The 21,978-nt window shown below is 39.8% G+C and overlaps 1 protein-coding gene across 1 annotated transcript in view; it reads right to left on the bottom strand.

The window, feature by feature from the left end:
- TSPAN12 (tetraspanin 12) overlaps positions 1–21,500 on the bottom strand; it is a 76,235-nt gene extending 54,735 nt beyond the window's left edge. Inside the window, exon 1 of the mRNA XM_070947373.1 lies at positions 21,303–21,500. Within this exon, the coding sequence (XP_070803474.1) occupies positions 21,303–21,368 (66 nt within the window). The 5' untranslated portion in view covers positions 21,369–21,500. The remainder of the gene's footprint in view (positions 1–21,302) is intronic.
- Positions 21,501–21,978: the final 478 nt, after the last annotated feature.

The following is a 21,978-nucleotide window of genomic DNA, read 5'->3' as shown; positions in this document are numbered from 1 at the left end:
AAGTTGCTTTAGACAGCTGCCATCATCAAGCAGCATCAACTATTTTGGGATGGATGGATGGGATATACAGTAAATGCTTTTCATCCAACAGTGACTCTGGACTTCTTACATATAATTAAAAAACATAAAACAAAAGTACCATAGTAACACATAAAAACTCCACAGCATAGCATAACTGAGGTAATCACAACATATTCCAATTCAAAATCAGGCCCAAACTGCCTTTTCATTTCAAAGAGCAAACAAGACTTTAGTCAAACTGCATCACAGCCTCAGGAACAATTCCAAATTCTCTCTGAATCCCCAAAGAGTCCATTGGGCCTCTGAGGGGACCAATTAAATAGATCCTTTCTCCCTGAAGCAAGGGTGGCTGAAGAGAATTCCAAGGTCAATGAACACTGATCTGGCCATGGAGGGTACTTATGGTAATTTCCCTCAATTCCACATCATGTTGCCACTGCCATAACACAAAAAACAAGTCTAACATGTGACTGTTGATGTGTTATTGGGATCCTGAATAATTTGAGTTAGGTCCATTGTTGCCCTAGCAGTCATAAATTTCCAAGCTACCATAGACCCCTGGTCTGAGAAAGCAAGTTAAAATCCCTTGGTACCATCAGTCTGGGGAACTTCACTGCTAACCGAGCCGCTGCCTCAAACAGTTCAGATAAGGAAGCCAATACACAGCAAGGAGGTTGGTATAGTAGCAGCAATCATCTCTAATCCCTAAATCCCAACCTCACCAGCAGGCTATTTGCAGAGAAGCATCTCTGAAAGCCACCATGGTATGATGATTATAATCACTTTGTGCCTCCATGCCAAGTTCACTGCTGGTGCCATATATGAAACCCAAATGGGCACATTTCCAAGAAAGGATTACCCCTGCACTTTCCCAGACAAATTAATTATAAGCAGTTGACCCCAGGAATTAGGCTGGACATTGCTTTGCATTTGATTCCAAAATGGTATCTCGGAATACACAGGATCATAAACATAAAATTTTCTTTTTAAGGCAGAATCACAGCGCATCAATCCTATGTTGCACTGCTCTGAAGCACTATTCTCAAATTATTTCTAAAGTGCTGCACACCTCTAATAAAAGTAAATGAAACTATTGCAGAAAGTTCCAAATTATACGTTTATACTTCAGGCCAAGATACTATGCGTACAGATCATAGGCATTTCCCAAAAGACTTAAATGAAAATAATTCACTGATTTCTCTACTCAAGTGCACTACCGATTGATATTCTCACTGTTATAAAAATTTTTTGAAGAAAATAACTGCTTCTTTTGAATGTATTCTTGATAATTCTAGTAAACTATATATGAAAAATGTACACTGCACAGCCAAGAAAATATGATGTTATAATCTAAGAAGAAGAGTAAGTTTCACATCCATTCTATAATCAAGTTTTATTACAGATAGTCATCGGTTTATGATGGCAATTGGGCCCAGAATTGCTGTTGCTAAGCAACATGGTTGTAAAATGCAATATCACATGACTCTGCCATCTACTTTATTGGCTATCAACATTAAGCAAGAATCATATAGATTATTAAGTGACGACCTCACACAACTGCAACCTCTGACATCCTGCTGGCTTCTTCATTGAATTTGCCAGTGAGAAAGTCAGAAATTACAATTATGTGACTGGAGCTCACTGTGATGTCGTAATTGCAAGACAGATGTCTAGTGTCATGATCACATGACTACAGGGACATTGCGATGGTTGGAACTCCAAGGACTGGTTATAACTATCATTCAATGCCATAATAAGTTTGAATGGTTGCTGAACAAGCAGTTGTTAAATGAGGACCATCTGTATGATTTCAAACTTCAACATTATACACCAACTTTAAACAAGAAACATCTCTACCTGATATTTTTCATATTATATTTCCTAAAGTGTTGAATAAAACTGAGAAGAATCATCTCAAAGTTGACTTTCCCCTGATTGCTTCCGTATCTGAAAATGACACTAAATCTCAGATCTGATTGGTCAAGACACCACTTAGAACTGGTGTCCCTAAGAGATTATGAACAACAATTCTGTAGGTCTACGGACACATCTTGATGCCTACTATGGTATCAGTCTTTGTTTATTTGTTTGTTTGTTTTATTAAATTTATATACCGCCCTACTCCCGAAGGACTCAGGGCAGAGAACAGGCACAGAATAAAATACATAAATACAAAAGTTAGAAACAATTAAAACCAAATTAAATAATTTAGCCCAAGACAATTAAAAATCCCAATAATTTAAAACAAATTAAAATTTCAGTTTAAAAATTTAAAAGAAAGGGGAGAAAATTAGGCCAGGCTGGCTTGCTGGAATAGGAGGGTCTTAAGAGCATGGCGGAAAGTGCGCAGATCCGGGATCCTCCGTATCTCCGGGGGGAGCTCGTTCTTTGCCTAGAACTATATTTATACCAAAAGATTTATCAGCAGAGATTCATAGCTATAGGTCTTGTTAATTGCAAATAGTAGAAAAAACATTAAGCTGGGGGGGTGGGAATCAACAATTGCAAACTGAACACTCAATACTGTATTCAAGATTAAAGTCATGCATCTCTTCTCCTGCTTGTAGGTCATAATGGGCTGAGGGAATTCCTTTTTGGCAGAAGAAATGGATGACACCAGTAATGGATCAGTGTGCTCTCACACCCTCTGTCTACAATCCTACTTAATCTTATACCCACCAGGTTTCTTGTCACCTGACTTTTAATTTTAGATTTGTTTAATCAAAAACAAAGCTAACAGAAAACAGGCATTCTGCAAAGAATCAAATTCCAGGATCATTTTTATTAAGGCTATGGGAGAAACTGGATGTGGTAGATAAGCAACAAAAAGGAGACAGCAAAAAGAGCGAAGCCTCCTGCTTCAGCGGCTGGCTACAAAAGGTTGGTGTAGAACTGGAAGAGAAGGAAGCATAATTTTGGTTTTGCTTGTCACCCCACAAGGCAGGATGGCAGAGCCCAAAAACATATATGGGGGATGGAGATAGCCCGGTGCAGGGTTGCAGCCCCCTGTGGTCTGCCAAAGCAAGTAAGGCTGCCAAACTTTTATCATGTGACAGGGGGCTACAATGGCCATAATTTGGCCATGGGTCATAAACCCCTTCATTCACCCCTGTTGTAATTTTGAACGGTTGCTGAACAAATGGTTGTTAAGTCATGGATTCCCTATATTAGCAATCTTTCCCATGCTAAAAAAGAAATATTTATTTTCAAATCGGGAAGAATGTAGACTGGGATCCACTGCTAGATCTCAATCATCTGGATAAATTAAGTCAATTTGCTTAACAAATTGGACGATCTGGTGAAGCCCTGACCAGTTGACTCTCCATCTCTGTTTTGTGCGATGTTTACGGCTGCTGACCTGCTTGCGCTGCGAGACTCCCCCCTCTCGCAGGTTTGGCCCTCCTCACTATCGAGGGCCTACCTTGATGACGGATTTTGGAATCGCGAGAGGTGGCATGCGGCGAGGAGGGGGTTGTGGGTTTTTTTGGGGAAATTTTTAGATAAGGTTTTAAAGGTTTCTGGGAGGGGGGTGGGTTCGGTGGGTTTGGGGGAGAACCTGTCGGGGAGGAGGCCAGAGCCGGCTGAAGAGCACGGCACTAGAGATGCGGGAACCGGGGTCAAGGAGGGGGTTAGAGCTTGTGTTATGGATGGTCATTACATCAGTACTGTGGGTGGGAGGGGCAGATATGGCGGGAGCAGGGGGCCACATCAGGTTGTGGGAGCGCGCGCCCGCTGGCTCCAAGCGGTGGCGCGCTCCGGCCTCCAATGCTCCCCTCGTTCCCCAGGTTGCACAGACCCTCAGGCCCTGGGCCTTCGGCTGATGCTGTGCAACGCCCAGTCCGCGGTAAATAAAGCCCCCCTCATTTGTGATCTTGTTCAGGAGGGGGGAGCGGACCTGGCGGGTATTACGGAGACCTGGTTGGGCCAGGAGGGGGGGTCCCCCTCGTTGAGATGTGCCCACCCGGTTTCCGTGCATTCCATCAGCCGAGGACACAGGGAAGGGGCGGGGGGTGGCGGTTGTCATTAGAGAAGGTCTTGGTCCGAGGGAGGTCACTGTTCCTCAGACGGCTGGTTGTGAGTCCCTCCTTGTGAAGTGGGGTCATGGGGTGCAGATGGGTGTGCTGGTTACGTACCTGGCTCCCTGCCACGTGACGGCAGCCCTGCCCGAGCTGCTCAACGTTATAGCCGCGGTGGCGGTTGACACCCCCAGGCTTATGGTCATGGGGGATTTTAACCTGCCATCCGTCGGTGAGGCGTCTGAGGCGGCTCGGGAGTTCATGGCTTCCATGACGGCTATGGACCTGACCCAGTTAGTTCATGGCCCTACTCACACGGGGGGAAACACGCTAGACCTGGTTTTTGTCTCTGGTCAGTGGTTGAGTGATCTTGAGATAGGGGATATAGTGATCGAGCCCTTGTCATGGTCAGATCACTCCCTCCTTCGCTTTGACCTTCGAACCGCCGCACCCCGCCGCAGGGAGGCGGAACCATTGAGGTGGTACCGCCCCAGGCACCTGATGGATCCTGATAGGTTCCAGATGGAGCTTGGGCCATTTCCTGAGGCTCTGGCACACGGCTCGACTGAGGAGCTGGTGGCCGCCCGGGATAGGGCGGCTGCTGGAGCTTTGGATCGGGTCGTGCCTTTGCGGCCTCTGACCCGGCGTCGATCTCGCCTGGCTCCTTGGTTCACCGAGGAGCTGAGGGAGATGAAGCGCCGGAAAAGACGCCTGGAGAGTGGTTGGAGGGCCAGCCATTCTGAATCTGACCGAACACTGGTAAGGTCTCATATTAAGACCTACCTGGTGGCGATAAAAGTGGCGAAGTATAACTATTTTGCCACTCTTATTGCGTCATCAGATAATCGCCCGGCCGCCCTGTTTAGGGTGACCCGCTCCCTGCTCCACCAGGAAGCGCGGGAGGACCCCTTGGAGGGTAGAGCCGAGGATTTTGTACAGTATCTGTATGACAAAATCGCTCAGATTCGGGAACATCTGGACTCTGACTGGGTAGATTCAGCGGGGAGGACAGAGGCAGGTCTTGTGAGTATTATCTGGGAAGAGTTTGATTCTGTGACGCCCGAAGACGTGGACAGGATACTGGGCAGACTGAGCGCAGCCACATGTTTACTGGACCCGTGTCCCTCCTGGTTGGTGCTGGCCTCTCGGGAGGTTACACGAGGCTGGATCCAGGGGATTATAAATGCTTCCTTGAGTGAGGGTGTCTTCCCTGCCGCCTTGAAAGAGGCGGTGGTGAGGCCTCTCCTCAAGAAACCTTCCCTGGACCCGGCAGTGTTGGCAAATTATCGTCCAGTCTCCAACCTTCGCTTCGTTGCGAAGGTTGTTGAGAGTGTGGTAGCGCGACAGCTCCCCCAGTACCTGGATGAATCGTCGTATCTGGATCCGTTCCAGTCGGGCTTCAGGCCTGGGTACAGCACGGAAACGGCATTGGTCGCGTTGGTTGATGATCTCTGGAGGGCTCGGGACAGGGGTTGTTCCTCTGTCCTGGTCCTATTAGACCTCTCAGCGGGTTTTGATACCATCGACCATGGTATCATGCTGCACCGGCTAGAGGAGTTAGGGGTGGGGGGCACCGTCCTACGGTGGTTCTCCTCCTTTCTCTCTGACCGGTCGCAGTCTGTGTTGACAGGGGGGCAGAGGTCAACCCCGAGGCCCCTTGTATGTGGGGTGCCACAAGGGTCGGTCCTCTCGCCCCTTCTGTTCAACATTTATGTGAAGCCGCTGGGTGAGATCATCCGTGGTTTCGGGGTGAAGTACCACCAGTACGCTGATGATACTCAGCTGTACATTTCCACCCCGGACCACCCCAATGATGCCCTTGAAGTGATGTCCCGGTGCCTGGAGGCCGTGCGGATCTGGATGGGGAGAAACAGACTCAGGCTCAACCCATCCAAGACCGAGTGGCTGTGGTTTCCGACATCCCGATATAGTCAGTTGGTGCCATCACTGACTATTGGGGGCGAGTCACTGGCCCCCACGGAGAGGGTTCGCAACTTGGGTGTCCTCCTGGACTCACGGCTGTCTTTAGAAGAGCACATGACGGCCGTGGCCAGGGGGACTTTTTATCAGGTCCGCCTGATTCGCCAGTTGCGTCCCTTTCTGGATCGGGACTCGTTAAATACGGTCACTCATGCTCTCGTTACTTCCCGCTTGGACTACTGCAATGCTCTCTACATGGGGCTCCCCTGGAGGAGCACCCGGAGGCTCCAGCTGGTCCAGAATGCGGCCGCGCGGGTGGTTATGGGAGCGACGTGGCGCTCCCATGTGACCCCCCTCCTGCGCGAGCTGCACTGGCTCCCGGTGGTCTTCCGGGTGCGCTTCAAGGTTTTGGTTACCACCTTTAGAGCGCTCCATGGCATCGGACCGGGGTATCTACGAGACCGCCTTCTGCTACCAATAGCCTCTCACCGACCAGTACGCTCCCATAGAGAGGGGCTCCTCAGGGTGCCGTCGGCCAAACAGTGTCGACTGGCGGCCCCCAGGGGGAGAGCCTTCTCTGTGGGGGCACCTACCATCTGGAACGAGCTCCCCCCAGAGATATGGAAGATCCTGGACCTGCGCACGTTTCGCCGTGCTCTCAAAACTTTTCTATTTCAGCAAGCTGGCCTGGCCTAACTCCCATCTTTTAAATTTTTAAATTTTTTAATTCATGATTTTACAAATTGGGTGTTTTAATCTGTGTTTCGGCCGAAATATTTAATAATTTTAAGGGATTTTTTAATATTTGTATTATCTGTATTTTATCTTGGCTGTTCACCGCCCTGAGTCCTTCGGGAGTAGGGCGGTATAGAAATTTGATTAATAAATAAATAAATAAATAAATAAATAAAACAATACAGTAACTTTCCTTCCCTATTTAAATTAGGCTGTTTAAATCAAGGTACCATAGTTTGAGATAATCATAAGTGGACAGTGGTGAGAACTCATTCAGTTGTGATATTTCAGACAGACTCTGGGGACACAATAAGTTCTGAGAAAGACCATTCTTCCTTCCTGATCTTTACTACAGTCGAACTTGAGGTTCTAGTATAAAAACAGAATAAATCAAAGAGATCTATATTATTTATTATTATTTTATTAATTCAATTTGTATGCCACCCCTCTCCGAAGACTCAGGGCGGCTCACAATGCATTTAAAATCATTATAAAAAACATTTAAGAATTAAAAACATTAAAACTCATTCACACCATTCATGGCCAGATCTCGCCGGATCGCAAGAGCGAGATCAACGGCCCCAGGCCTGCCGGAAAAGCCAGGTCTTCATCGCTTTTCGGAAGGCCAATAGGGAAGGGATGGTCCGGACCTCAGGAGGTAACTGGTTCCAGAGAGCTGGGGCAGCCACAGAGAAGGCCCTCCCCCGCGGGCCCACCAGCAGACATTGTTTAGCTGACAGGACCCGGAGGAGACCAACTCTGTGGGATCTTACCGGTCGTTGGGAGTTATGCGGTAGAAGGCGGTCTCAAAGATACCCTGGCCCTGAGCCATGTAGGGCTTTAAAAGTAATAACCAACAGCTTGAATTGTGACCAGAGACCAATAGGGAGTCAGTGCAGCTCGCGGAGAATTGGTGTAATGTGGGTGTACCTAGATGCACCCACGACAGCTCGCGCGGCTGTGTTCTGGACCAACTGTAGTCTCCAAACACTTTTCAAGGGTAGCCCCATGTAGAGCGTGTTGCAATAATCTAACCGTGAGGTGACAAAGGCATGAGTGATTAGATCTATGCCTGGATCTATCTATGTCAGAAAATGACATTTTAGTCAAATTGAGGGAATTAAACATCCCCAGATAAGATAGTTTCCATCAGTTTAAACAATAAATGATTCTTACTTTTTTTAAAAAAAAAAGTGTCATTTTTTATAGGCACTATATAGGTAATGATTTTTTTTTAAAGGAACATAACAGGAACATTCCTATTGCTCAATGAACAATGCACTCCTCAAATCTCTTTTGGGAATTTGGAGAAATGTGGAAGAATATTGTTTTTGCCTTTAAGTTGCATATTTATTTTAGGAAGCAGAAAGAAGAGAAGGGAGGAAAACCAAGGTAAAGGCAGTATTAGACTGGGGGAGAGAGGACACAGAGGAAAGCTTATTTAAAAAAAAAAAAAAGAATGCAAAAGAGATAATTCAAGTATCTCATGAGAAAAGAGAGAATACCTTCATTTAGCCATGTTATTTTCACAGAAATTTTTACTATTTGCTTATTTATCAAATGTATATAGCTGCCTATCTCAGAAAGCAAGTGACCCTGGGCAGCATGCAACAAAGCTAAAAAACGGTTAATCAACAAACCACTATTATAATTATTATTATAAAATACTAAAAACTATAAAAACCAAAGCTAAAAAAGGAAAAGTAAGTATTAAGCCTTAAAGGGATGTCAATAATAATGGAGCCAGTCACCAAACTGACTCATCAGTTCCCCAGGATTCCCTGACTAATAGTACAGTCAGGCCTTAAGGGTCTTTTAGAACTGGGGTCTCCAACCTTGTCAACTTTATGACTTGTGGACTTCAACTCCCAGAATTCGTCAGCCAGCTCAGGCTGAGGAATTCTGGGAGTTGAATTCCACAAGTCATTAAGTTGCCAAGGTTGGAGACCCCAGTTCTAAAGGACTCTTAAGGCCTGACAGATGATAGTGTGATGGGCAGCATATAAATTTAGTAAATACATTTAATAAATATATAGCAAATGCTTTTTATGGATTTATATATTTTATATTATATATAAATATTTTATATATCTTAATATCACTATTTTATATTCTTTGTTTAATTAGGAACTAAGGAGCCAGCCAATCCAGAAACACAGGAATTAGACCATAGTGGCCCATCATGAAGCCACAGTCATTTCATTTAGAGATTTTGTTAAAATTTATTTGACAGTATCAGGATAGCTGTGACTATTATGGATCACCAGAAACACATTACTCTGGATAATACCCCCTCCCCCAAAGAAAAGAATCTGGTTATTACCCAGCAGAAGATGACATATTAATGGAAGCCATCTGGTATCTGGATTATATATTCAATATGCACTTTTGGCTTTTGACTGCAAGGGAAAGGGGGAGCATCAGCCCACACAGCATCTGTGCTTCCAACATAATTTGTTCTTCTCAACACTTCCTCCTACTGAATTTTGAAGATTTCCAGATGAACGTCTCGTCTGCATCTAAGGATTCCAATACTACATACTCTACAATTATCCAGGAGTTTGGTAAATGTACAAGATAAAACCTAATCGCCACATGCCACATCTTTATCAACATTAAATTAAAATTAGAACAGGCATTTAGTACAACGAGAGCTCAAACTCCTATGTAAAAAAATAGCCTTCGTAACATTATGTCTTTTTTACCCAGGGATCTCTTTTCCAACAATGCCAATAAAACAGAACCACAACTCCTACAGCCTCTCAAATACAGTATAAATTTATTCCATATGATACAACCTTCAGTCAAACTATACCAGAGATCTTGTGTAGTAAATTAGGTCACAAATTGTGGTTAATCTGAATACAGTATACATTAGGGCCTTCAGGTTCTCTTCTATGCATAGAGGAGCCTACTATTCACACAGTAGGGAATCCTCAATAACACCCAGATGTTTCAATCATAGAAGGGTTTAGAGAACTCTTGCTTAAGATGAACTTCAGCTATGATCATACCCCAGGACAAGTCAGATCAAACTGAAATTCAAGTTTTAGCTCAGATGGTCCTGACCCTGTAAACGTTCCGAAAAGTCCTGAAGACCAGGCTTTTCCTTCAGGTGTTGTTAAGATTATTAGTTGAGCCCATCTTGGATGAGATTATGATTGAGTGATAATTTTCAGGGGCCTCAGTTATAATAGCAATATTGCCCTTTTTAAATAAAATATTGGGTCCAACAATACATTTTTGTGTTCTGTAAATCATCTACAAACACAAAGTCTAAATGGGTAGCTATATAGATTATAAAAAGAAATCAACTCAGATGGTGGTGGATTCTATATGGTAGAATGTTTCCATAGGTATAGAGTTGTACCATTCAGATGGTCCTCACGTTACAACACGATAGTGTTTAAATATGGTTTCAATTTACGACAGTTCTGAACAAGTGGTACTTACAACTGGTCCTCAAAGTTTCAGCCATTGCAACATCCTCACAGTCATGTAATTGTCCTTTGTAACCTTCACTGTCGGCCTCTCACAAACAATGGAGATTATGGCAGAAAGTCACAAATGAAAACCACCTAACGTCCTCACTTAACAATGGCACATGTTTCGCTTAACAGCAGCAATCAGAAGAGCTGGAACTGCTGTTGCTACACAGCACAGACATGTGACTTAAACTTTACAACCACATCACTTAGCAATGCAGATTCTAGTCCCAACTGCAGTCATTAACTGAGGACTATCTATACATATTAAAGCACACCTACTGAAATCAATAAAATAAAAAACATTGCACTTAATATACTAGTATCTAAGAAATAAAGATGAATTATTCCTAGATTATCAAGCTTTCTACAATTAAGATTACATTTAAGTTTTAAAAGTTCTTTAAAATGAATTTTTGATTCAGTGGATGCAGCCAGATATTTCCAGATGTTAGAAAAGTGAATGGTTATATTCTTTCATTTGTGAAGCAGATATCCAACTTCTGTCTTATCTTCCCCTCCCTCAGCGTCAATCCATCACTCCCACATTTCTGGTGTTTGAGCAAAATCTTTCAAAGATTACCAACTATGATAAAAGAGAATACTCTGAATGTGAGCTGTTTTGTAGTTAGAACTCCAAATCATAGCCCCACCATGACAACAGAGAGGAAAAATTGATTTTGGGAGGAATATGTGTCAATCTATTGCAGAAAAACATTAAGTTATTTTGAAGTGTACATGATAAAATTGGTATCTTTATCTGAACATGCTTGGCCAGCCCTCCTTACTGCACATTTTTAGAAAGTTTTTAAGAGCATAACTGTTCTTGTAAGCACGGATTGCCTTTTCTTCTCATCAGCCAGCAGTCTTTAGGAAAACTAAATGGGGAAATGGGGTAAAAATCCCTGGAGCGCTCGTGAACTCTGGAGCACAACTGAATTGATGTAGAATAATCCCAAATTTTCTAGAACCTGAGATCCTGATCAAACTGGTTCTGCTATTATTTTTTCTCCAATCCCAATTGTAACAGTAAAATGCAGTGATTAAAGCCTAGCTCCTTCATGACCATAGTTAAGCAAAAGAGAACTTCAAATGGATCACAGCTACTAAAATGGAAAATATTTTAAAACTTCAGTTTTCATCACCAACCCTGGGCATTTTGTATCTTGAAATCACCTGAACGATTTTGAACAATTTGTTATGTTGGACAACTTCACTGAAATCAATTAAACTGCTTTCCATAGCATTTTGTAGTCAACACTTACACTTATTGCATTTAGAAGTCTTTATACTGGAATATAAATAGATAGCTTTCTTTGGGTTGTATTCAGTAGTGGGTTGCTCCCAGTTCGGACCAGTTCTTGCGAACCGGTAGTAACGGCAGCGGGAGACTCCGCCCACCCGGCCAGACATCATCACGGATGATCTGCGCGTGCGCTGAAGCGCATGCGAGCGAGCAAAGCAGCGCATGCATGCACTCCTTTTGCGAACTGGTAGCGGAGGTAAGTAGAACCCATCCCTGGTTTGTATTCATTAGGAACCACAATCATTATAATGGAATTTCTTTTGATAACAAAAATTTGCTTATGGCTTTGGGCTATGCGCTTCCTCATCAGAGAGTTAGTTATCTCTCATCACATCTGAGACAGAACTAAGCTTAACAAAATAAATTAAATTCATATTCAATCAAAGTAAGGAGAACATGGATTGTCATTTTCTTTGCAAATGCTACATTTTATTAAAAATGTCAATATTTCAGGGCTCTGAAGTTCTAAACATATTCTATACATTTCCATTAAGCTCTATTATAAATACAACAGTAGCCAATATTATGTTTTAACTTGTTACAAATGACTACTCAAATAACTTCTGGTTTCATTTAAACTGTCAAAACAATACATATTCACCACCATCACACTGTTACGTTAAATTTCTGCTTGATATACCAACTATCACAATTGCCTTAGAAAGAAGCATTGAAGCCATAAATTTTCAAGCTACATTTGCTCAAGTTAAATCAGACACTTGCCTAATTTGTCGTTAAGTATATTTAAAAAGCCATTACCACAGCATTATAAAAGTTATAATCTTACTAATTCATATACCTTTTACAGAAACATTTAACTTTAATTTTAAAAGTTATACTTTCTTCTTTTATCTATGGTACTGAGAAGATTTGAGGCTTTGGAACAGTGCTATGATACTTTGCAGAGGAAAGATCTACCATTGACAGAAGTTTCTGCTGCACTGAACTTACTGGAAGGAGAAAGCCCAAATATGGCCCAAAATCAATCTTTATAAGAAAACGTTTATTCATTTGTTACCTCTTTAATAATCTATTGGAAATGGGAGAGATTCTTACTGAAAAATGAATGAAGGAATGAGTAAGGAATGAAGTAATGACCTGTATTTCCTCAAGAATTTTATAGGCTGAATCTATTTAATCAGAAATAATGCCACAGATTGCAGTGGAGATTTTAATCTCTTATATTGCCAACTGAAAGCAATCATACTTTACGTACATACAAAAGGCATTAATTAAGAAGACATAGGGCTGGTCCATTTCATTCAAGTAGCATTCTAGGAAAGAAAATTAATGTGGATTTTGATCAAGACCCCATCCCAAATACAGAAAATACAATATTTCTTAGTGAGTTTTATATCAAAAAAGAAGGAAATAGACTAAAATATGAAAGGACTGTGGTTATTGAAAGTTACAAAGCTGCAGAAGAATTCATTACACTTCTTTGCAAATAAGAAAAGCTCAACTGGTGTCTGAATGGTCATGTTAAGTAGCAATGTCCAAAGCAAATCACAATGGTACTAAAATGACTAGTGCACAATATCAGCATACATACTATCTTAGATCAGTATGCAAGCTTTCAGTGCCCCTTCCCCCAGGATGCCTTTGGCACTAAAGGCAATGCACTTCAATATCCATTGAGGAAGATGTTCCAGAAAAAGGGGAAGAGTCATTACTAGAAGGCATTGGTCCTAATTTTATTCACAGAGCCTCTAACATCTGCCATACAGTTTGAATGCTTTTAATAGCATCAGTCCAGTCCCTTCTTTAAAACATCCAGTGGTCAACTACATGAATAATACCCACAACTTCTGAAGGCAAGCAAAAAAATTGTCAAAATCAACATTCTTATTATAATTTTATCCTGCCTTTATTTCTTTATAAGTAATGCAAGACAGCAAACATACACAACACACTTTCTTCCTCATATTTTCCCCACAACAACCATCCTGTGAGGTGAGTTGGACTGAGAGTGTGCCTGGCCCAAGGTCATCCAGCCAGCTTTCATGCCTCATATGGGACTAGGACTCACAGTCTCCTAGTTTCTAGACCAGCACCTTCACCACTACACCAAACTGGCTCTAATCTGAAACTGGTTACAAATAAATGGGAGTTGTGAGGCATGCTACAATAGAAAATTCTTAATTCTCTTGCTGCTGTGTTCTAAAGTAATTCAAAGCCAGCTACACAAAAAACAACTTACAGCAATTTATTCATGTAGCAATAGCAATTACTTCAGCTAAATGCACAGAGCAATGTTTCCAGCCTGCTGTGTTCGGAACCCAGATATTCTATTATTCTGATCATGGAAATGACTTCCACATTATGTAAGGGCCACTTAAATTTCTGTCAACAATCCCATATTTAAATGCAGTACTAAAACAGAGGAACAATCTAGTCAATTTCCAAGTCTACTACATGGAAAACTGATTAAGGTTGCTCTAATGAAAAAATACTTCCAAATGGCTAAGACATTACTCTCAATTCTGCTTTAATTGGAGAAAGCTTTGGGACACTGATTGTTCTGTTCAGGGAATAATATGAACTTACCTCAAATTAAAAAAATGTTCTACACAGAACCTTTATTCATGTCTCCTTTCAAGCAGCAAAATAAATGTTATTTCCCTAAAGAAGAAAAATAAATTCAGCTAGAAATTGTACGGATGGTGTAATTTGCAGGTAGACTTTGAGTTACAACCATAATTGAGCCCAGAATAATGGTTATAAATTATGTTGGTTGTTAAGGGGGTCACCAAGTGACCACACCCAATATACAATATATTTTGCAGTGGAAATTAAGTGAATCATAGCAGTTATTAAGAGAACACTGTGGCCATTAAGTAACCACTGTGGTCATTAAGCAACCCGCCAGTCATTAAATGACCCCTGCAGCCATTAAGCGAATCCATTGGAAGAATATACCAATTTCCAACAAAAGAGTTATAAATAGCGGCCACCTGTCCACAAGATGCTGCAAATAGCACCCAAAATGCAATCACATCTGACCATGGATGGGGCAGGGATCAGAATTTAAAGTCTAGGTCATAATTAGCCCTGAGGAGGTCCATCATAATTTTGAATGGTCACTAGCAATTGGTAGTAAATTGCCACATTTTAATTCAATGTAACCAAGGATGGCATTCACTTACCTTTGCTACCGGTTCGCAAACGTGAGTGCATGCGCCTCCTCCACACATGCGCAGAGGGTAAAAAATGGGACATGATGACATCTGGGCGGGTGGGTGGAGCCTCCCGCTGCCGGCACTACAAGATCTTGCAATCCAGATAGAACCGGCAGAATTTCACTGAAACTGAAACTGAATGTAACTCAGTTTCAAATCTTAGCTTGGATGCCATGTTGGAGAAGGCTGTTTTATCAATTCTGGAATGTTTCAGTGAGATTTATACTGATAGCCAGTTGACCATATAATTCAAGACAAAGATGATGGTATATAGTGGGGATTAGATTTTGTTCTTGGAATGCTGCTTTATTTTCTCCTATGGCTAGAATCTTCTTTGCTTGGCTTTGACTTGTGAACCAGCTTGCCTTTTCTCAGGTAAATTGGATTTGGTCATAGTGATCCATATCAGGGCATCATTACTAAACCTTAGTAGGAACCAAGCTTTTCATGGCGTGGAACTGCTAATAAGGAATTTCATTTTAATTGGTGCAAAGTCCAACACACAGGATTTTTAGTGTCTGCTTTTTCAGATTATGTATTGTTTGTATAGCAATTGTACTAGTCCAACTATAATTAATGTTGGGGAAAATATCTTCAATTAGGATGTCTACTATATTTAAGTATTAGTAGACTATTTTTCTCATATGAACCCATGATTTTTTAAAAATTAGTAATGCTGTTTATACACCAGCATTTGAACTGTATCTCAACTATATAGACAAAAAAAACCCCAGACTTGTTACATTTCTAATTGTTTTTAGGTAGCTAATTTTTATTCAGTTTAGCCTAAATGGGACTTAATTATCCGAAGATTACAATCCTCCACAGTCTCCGATTCCATCTTTAACCCTGTTTCTTTCAGTGACTTCACTGTTGTTGTTTTAATTGTATTGTAACCCTGGGTTTCATGGATGTGTTGAAATTTCACCTAGAAAAAGGTGCATGTACTGTGTATGTTTGAAAAAAGATATACAGAAAACATTGAAACTCAAAGCATCTAATAATTCATTTGAATTATTCATACATCTAAACCAAATCCAACAGTCAATAAGTTCAATAAGTGGATGATTTGATTGCCAGAAAATTTCATAAAGAAAGGAGGCTTCAGTTTCTTACATTTGAGAGAAAAAAGGGAAGGAAGATACCAATCAGAATGGGGATTTTTCAAATTCTGCTAGAAGTCAGGTCTGAGTGGTTTAAACATCCAACGTGGAATCTTTATTCTCAATGGAGCCATCTATTCACATTAAGCCAAACCTGGCTTAAATAGAAATGCTGAACTACATACCGTCAATTATACTGAGATTTTGTAAATTTTCCAAAACCTATGCAATTTATTTGATTGACTTTGGGTAACACGGTGTCCAACATTGTTCCATTGTAATACTGAAGCACTGACACTTTTCCTTCCCACCCAGTTTTAAACATCCTTTACATCAGTTAGTTGTTCACACATTAAAAATGCATTGCAACCGTGTGTATGTATTTATGTGTGTTATTTATAGGCATGAAGAATACACGAAGCTTGTCAAATGTTAAATTTTACTGATGAAAAGATATATCTCTGGGTATGTGCGAAGCGATTAATTCTGCACTTAAAGTAGCTTAATCCAAACGTAAGGTGGAATTTTTCTAAACTGGGTACCATAGTTTAAATATACAATGAAATAGTACTGTTGAGCCATTGTATCAATCCCATTAATTTTAATCTCTGCTGTAACAATATATATTCAGAATATGCCTCAGCAATATTATATGCCACCCAAGCTTCCAACTTCAAAGTATTTCTTTGATGTATCAGGACATTGCGTCTTCAGTCTTAATGTCCTTGTGTGTTAATTCAATCCTTCCTGAACCTGGCATCTGCTGAATGTTTTGAATAATAGTTCCCATAATTTAATTTAATTGGGCACCACCTGACTCTACAATGTAACAATAAAATTAAAATACCACAACAATTCAAACAACACAAAGAAAACAAATAAGGAGCAGATAAAGGACATGATGGCAAATCTGACAAGCAGGGATAATCAGAGTCACAGCCAAAACATCTGGAGGATATAAGGATTTGCAATTTTGTGCCAAATTCAAATGCATTATTCTGCAGAGCTGCCACAGCAGAAAACAGAATGGCATTTTTAGCACCTATATTTTTCCTTCCATAGCTGGCAAAGAACTGAAGATGGGAGGAACAAGAGAATCAATCAATGTGTTTGGTGTTGGCTTGACAGTATGCATGATCTGGGACTTGTAAAAAATATAGCATTTATATGCTTTCCCAGAAACATACAGTAAAGCTTAGAAGGAAATTTATAGCCTTTTGGACTAATATATGAATGTGTTTTACATTAGCATGACTCAAGAAAATAATTTAACACTAAAAGCTACTTCCAAAGCTTAAGCAATAGCCTTTCAGAAATGACAGAAATGTTTCAGATTCTTAGTTCAGACACTAGGAATGCTAAGATTACATAGGAGATTTTATGTGGTCTGTTCCTAAAATAACAGCAACCAGTAATTAGTCGGTAGAGAGAATGTTCACTGATATAGCAAATGAACCAATTAGACAGAATTACATTCTGATTAATTGAGAAATATATCCAGTGATAAGTCTTAAAGATAGTAGTGGGACAGTATATTACACTTTTTTTTTTACTGGGAGAATGTAAATGCTATTTTAAAAAATGCTGACTCTTTTCCTGAAAGGATGATTGGCCTTCCCTCCAGGAAAGGCAGGATATCCTCTTAAGTAAATAATTACGCAGGGTCAAGATCCCTGGCCCAGCTTGTCCCTGACACTGGATAGTTCCAAATGTTGAAATATAAAACTGATTATAGGCATATCTCAATTATTTATTCAGCATAACTTGCTCATGCTTTTGACAATCAGTAGTACAGGATATCCTAAGCTTTAAGCCACAGGTTTTGTCTTGCCTGCCACCATAAAATTCCACATTTGTAGACATGACACATTTTGAAGATATCTTTATTGTTTCTACATTGCATGAAACTATATGTCATTTATCTTGCTCTTTTTTCTCAGAGTTTCTGCTGGTTTTGTTAGCTTCTGCTTCTGAAAAATTACAGCCTTTTGTGCCTCCCAATATCCTCTTTAAAATCAAAATTGAATGTGTTGCTTGAACAAAGTCCAGCTCTGTAACATTTTACTTACAATTTGAGAATTGCCTATATTGCCTATAAACACTATATTATATAGGCTTGGAAAGATCAGAAACCAAACTTTCCTTTATAATGAATCCTAAAACAACTGTCTTCTGAAAACTTGCTGTAACAAGCCTGAGTTAAAACAAGCAAGAGAACAAGACTAGTTTGAAACATCAAGTTCAGGCCTGCCCTGAAAAGACAGTTGTTAACAAGGAATTTCTTGAACAGATTCATCTCTGGCTATCTTATTTTCTTCACTGAAGCTCCCGTTACAGCAAGTATTCTACAAATGATTGGATTCTGACTACCATTCCTAGGTCAATGGATTGAGCTTTTTCTGGGCCAAAGGAAAGACTTGGCATTTGACAGGTATCCCCAAGTATTCAAATTTCTTTTGAAAGATCAATAGGCAAAACTAAGACAGAAATTCTTTTCAATTTAACTGTAACTAAAATATATGATATATTTAGTTATTAATCATGTAATCATTATTTGATCATTTCCTCTTCCTATTATGTTAAAATTAACCCTAATCACTTCAGGGCCATTTTAGAATTACATCAAAGCCTTCTAAAAGCTCATATATTGTTGGGGGGGCCAGATGATGTTGTTCTTTCGTTTTAGTTCTTTAGTATCCCTAAGATAAAGCCTTTAGGACTGGTCCCAGGTTTTGGGAGTCTCTGGGCAAAATGCACTCAAATAGGCCTCCTTTTCTAGAAGAACCTAAGTGCTGAGTAGTAGTGTAATATCCCTATGCTGAATGAAGCTAAATTGGGACTTCTGTGAAATTCAATCCTTTGTTCAACCTCGCCTTTTAAGGTACATAAAACAAAAATTAAGGGACCATAATTGACACTGCTTCTGAGTTAAAGTTCCGGGTGAACCTGCATCCCATTACTAAGGAAAATTATATGGGGATGAAGAAGGCCTTCTCTTCTAGTTAACAGAACCTAAAATTGAAATATTCAAAATGTGATCAGCGAACAACTAATCTTAACATACTTAACCATCTCTTTGTGCTATTCATATCTAATTTACCTAATTTTCATAATGTGTTTCTTGGCCTGAAAAGATTTTCATGATCCTGTTCTAAGGCAAAACCTGAGATTTTAGCAATAGGAGCTTCAATGTTCACATTTACCTTTATACCCTTAAAATGTTTCTTCATCCTTTTACTGGTATGAATAATCAGGGTCAAACAAATAAATCTTTGTCCAAGAAACTAGGACAACTATTGTCTAGCCACCTAAATCTTGTACCCTATGTAGAACAACTAATGTCTGAAGAACCTGTCTCCAATGCATTCTATTAAAAGGAAGACCATTCATTTTAGCGGGCTATTGGTTTCTTTATAAGGAAAAAAAGTATATAGCTGGTATATCAAAAACTTTCACTGCTAATGCCATAATATTCAACTCTGAAATAAGTAAGGGTGAAAGTCAATCTCACAGCATGCTTTAAAAATACTTTGAATATTTGCCATTAATTTCAAAAGTGAATCTTCATAAAATATTCTGAAAGTAGTTCATAAATATAATCAATGCACAATGCTTTAGGACATGTAAAGTATCTTACTATACTAGGGAAAACTTGTGCCAATCATCTTAATGAATATATTGATGCAACAAGCAGATATAAAAACATCAAGAATACCATCAGTTATCTGGTGAATTCTGTCCATCAAATTTAACTATATAATTGTAGATACATAATATTTTTGATGATATGGTGCAGAGTATGAATACAAGAGTGCCTTTGCCAAGCCACAAAGCTTATTAATGTTCATTAAATATACTGCAGCAGCTGCTGACCTTCACACATAGTTAAAAAGAACAATATTTTATTTTCTAATTGCTCTTAGTATTAATTACACTTTCATGTGTTTGTTAGCCAGAGATCTGCCTCAGCAATTTTTAAATTAACATATTTTCCTCAGGTATCATAAAAGCAGAACATAGAGCAATCACAACAAAATTGTGATTAAAATAAAATAAAGTATTTTATATTAAAGTATTTTATATTTAGTATTTTATACTAAAATAAAGTATTCAATTCAATTCAAATGCCCACATTGGAGGTTTGATTATACCAAATGAAACATTAATTTCTTTCATTTTGACTACAGACTATATTGACTATAGATTTGAATAACATTCCATGAGTTAATACTTACTGTACTGTACTTACTGATGTACAACTACAAATAATTATAACAAAAATGGAACCAGGTAACCTATGTACATGCCTGCTCCATCCTCTTTCCAAATAGTCATAATTGATGGGAAAATCCAAAATTCCTGTTCTCCTTTTTTAGGGTGTCATATTTGAAAAGGCTGCCTAGCTAAGATAACTCCCTGAGCTGGTTGGGCTTTAAATACATTTGAGAGCTGAGATACATTTGAGATCCTGCAATGAAGTAGCCATCTTTATCCAGATCATTTTAGAAGTTGATGAAACATATATAATTTCTATTATACAATTCTTTGTAATCAGAAATATTATTTTGGTTACAAGCTTTTAAAACTATGGATTTAAACCCGCATTTTGAAATGACTGTAAAATGTACCAGAAACAAAAACAGATTTCAGTATAATCTATAGAATTTACTCACTGCATTTTGAAATAGATATCCATATAGTCCATGTCAGTAACTGGTATACCAACCCAAGGAACTAAAATACCCTTCTTGATGGAGATGCCAATTGAATTATTTTTATTATTTATTTATTTTTCACATTTCTAAGCCACCCATCTTCCTCAAAGAGAGAGCAAAATGTCCTATGTGAAGTGATCTCTAGTTTCTCAGACCTAAGCCACCATAGTATAACAAATACATACTCAGGATCTACTAAATCTAATGAAAAGAATGCTAATGAAAAGAATAGAAGTTAAGTGTCTATATTGTAAGCACAGCTTCAGAATCCCTAAGCTGATTTTGAACGTCCATGTTGGATATCCATAAAAATAGCTGTCTTGTACCATCTATTTTGCAGTAATAACTTCGGACAAGTAGTCTGGGAACAAAACTGAATTATTATCAGTGCATCATTATGTTTTATGCAGCACAATACCACTTCTGCTGTAATGGATATTCTTGAGAATATTATTCAATCATATTGAGGGATCACCAACCCAGGAAAAGAGAGGGAATAATTATTCCCACACAAACTCAAAGTTGCCCTTATTTCTGTAATACCAAAATATACAGTTTAATGCCATTTCACTTTTGCTAGAGGTCCTGCAGCCTTTACTTATGATTTAGATTAAATTTGTTTGTTTGTTTGTTTGACTATATGTTCAAAATACCCTCTGCTTCTTCAAACAACTTTTCCTCCGGAAGAAAAAGAGTGAAATAACCCCAGGGATAATCAACTATGCCCGTCTGGTGCAAAATCTGGAGATATTTATTGGGGGAAGGTATCTAAGCAAGACTGGTTCCCCCCTGTCTCCCTTATCAGAGGATGTGAGAACTCACCCAGAAGAGCAGATTGAGGGCGTAAAGCAGGCACCGCAAACACTTCACTGAATCTTCTCTGGCCATTGTGATCTTCTCTTAGTGAAAAGCCCCATTCTCAGACTGGCTACATCCTCTTTTCAACGCCAGCAACTGGAACAGCTTTCACAATCTGAAAAAAAAAATAAATAAAAAGGGAGGAGAGGTGAAAGAAGAGAAAGGATTACCTCATGGGTGAAGGCTGAAAGAAAGTAAACAAGGGGATGCAAGATCAACCTGTTGCATTGTGGAAAAGAATTCTGCCCTGTAGTATCTTAGCAAACTAACCAGACCTTCTGTTACTTACTTCAATCTCCTCCATGGTGCCAGAAATAGATCTGGAGAGTTTGGAAACACAGCAAAGATCAACCCCCCACCCCCGCCACTGGTAAATAATAATAAACAATAATAATAATAATTTAAAAAGGCACCCTGATGGAATTTGAGACTAACTGACATGCGTTCATAGAACTCTGGATGGCAGCTTTGACCGGTGCTTAATTTGCTCAGAACTGTAACTTTTCTTTTTCTCCGTGTGCCTATTTCACCTCTGCACCGAAACGTTGCTGGGAATAACTACACCTGCTTTGGAAGGGTGGGAAAAGTTTGTCCTTTTATTACTCATTAACGACCTTGATAGCGCGCGCGCGTAAGACAG

This window comes from Pituophis catenifer, unplaced genomic scaffold, assembly GCF_029215685.1.
Source record: "Pituophis catenifer annectens isolate HBS135680 unplaced genomic scaffold, rPitCat1.0.hap2 SCAF_7, whole genome shotgun sequence".
In the NCBI taxonomy this organism is placed as follows: Eukaryota; Metazoa; Chordata; class Lepidosauria; order Squamata; family Colubridae; genus Pituophis; species Pituophis catenifer.
The sequence above is the reverse complement of the archived record's forward strand: the minus strand, read 5'-3'. Positions and strand labels throughout refer to the sequence as shown.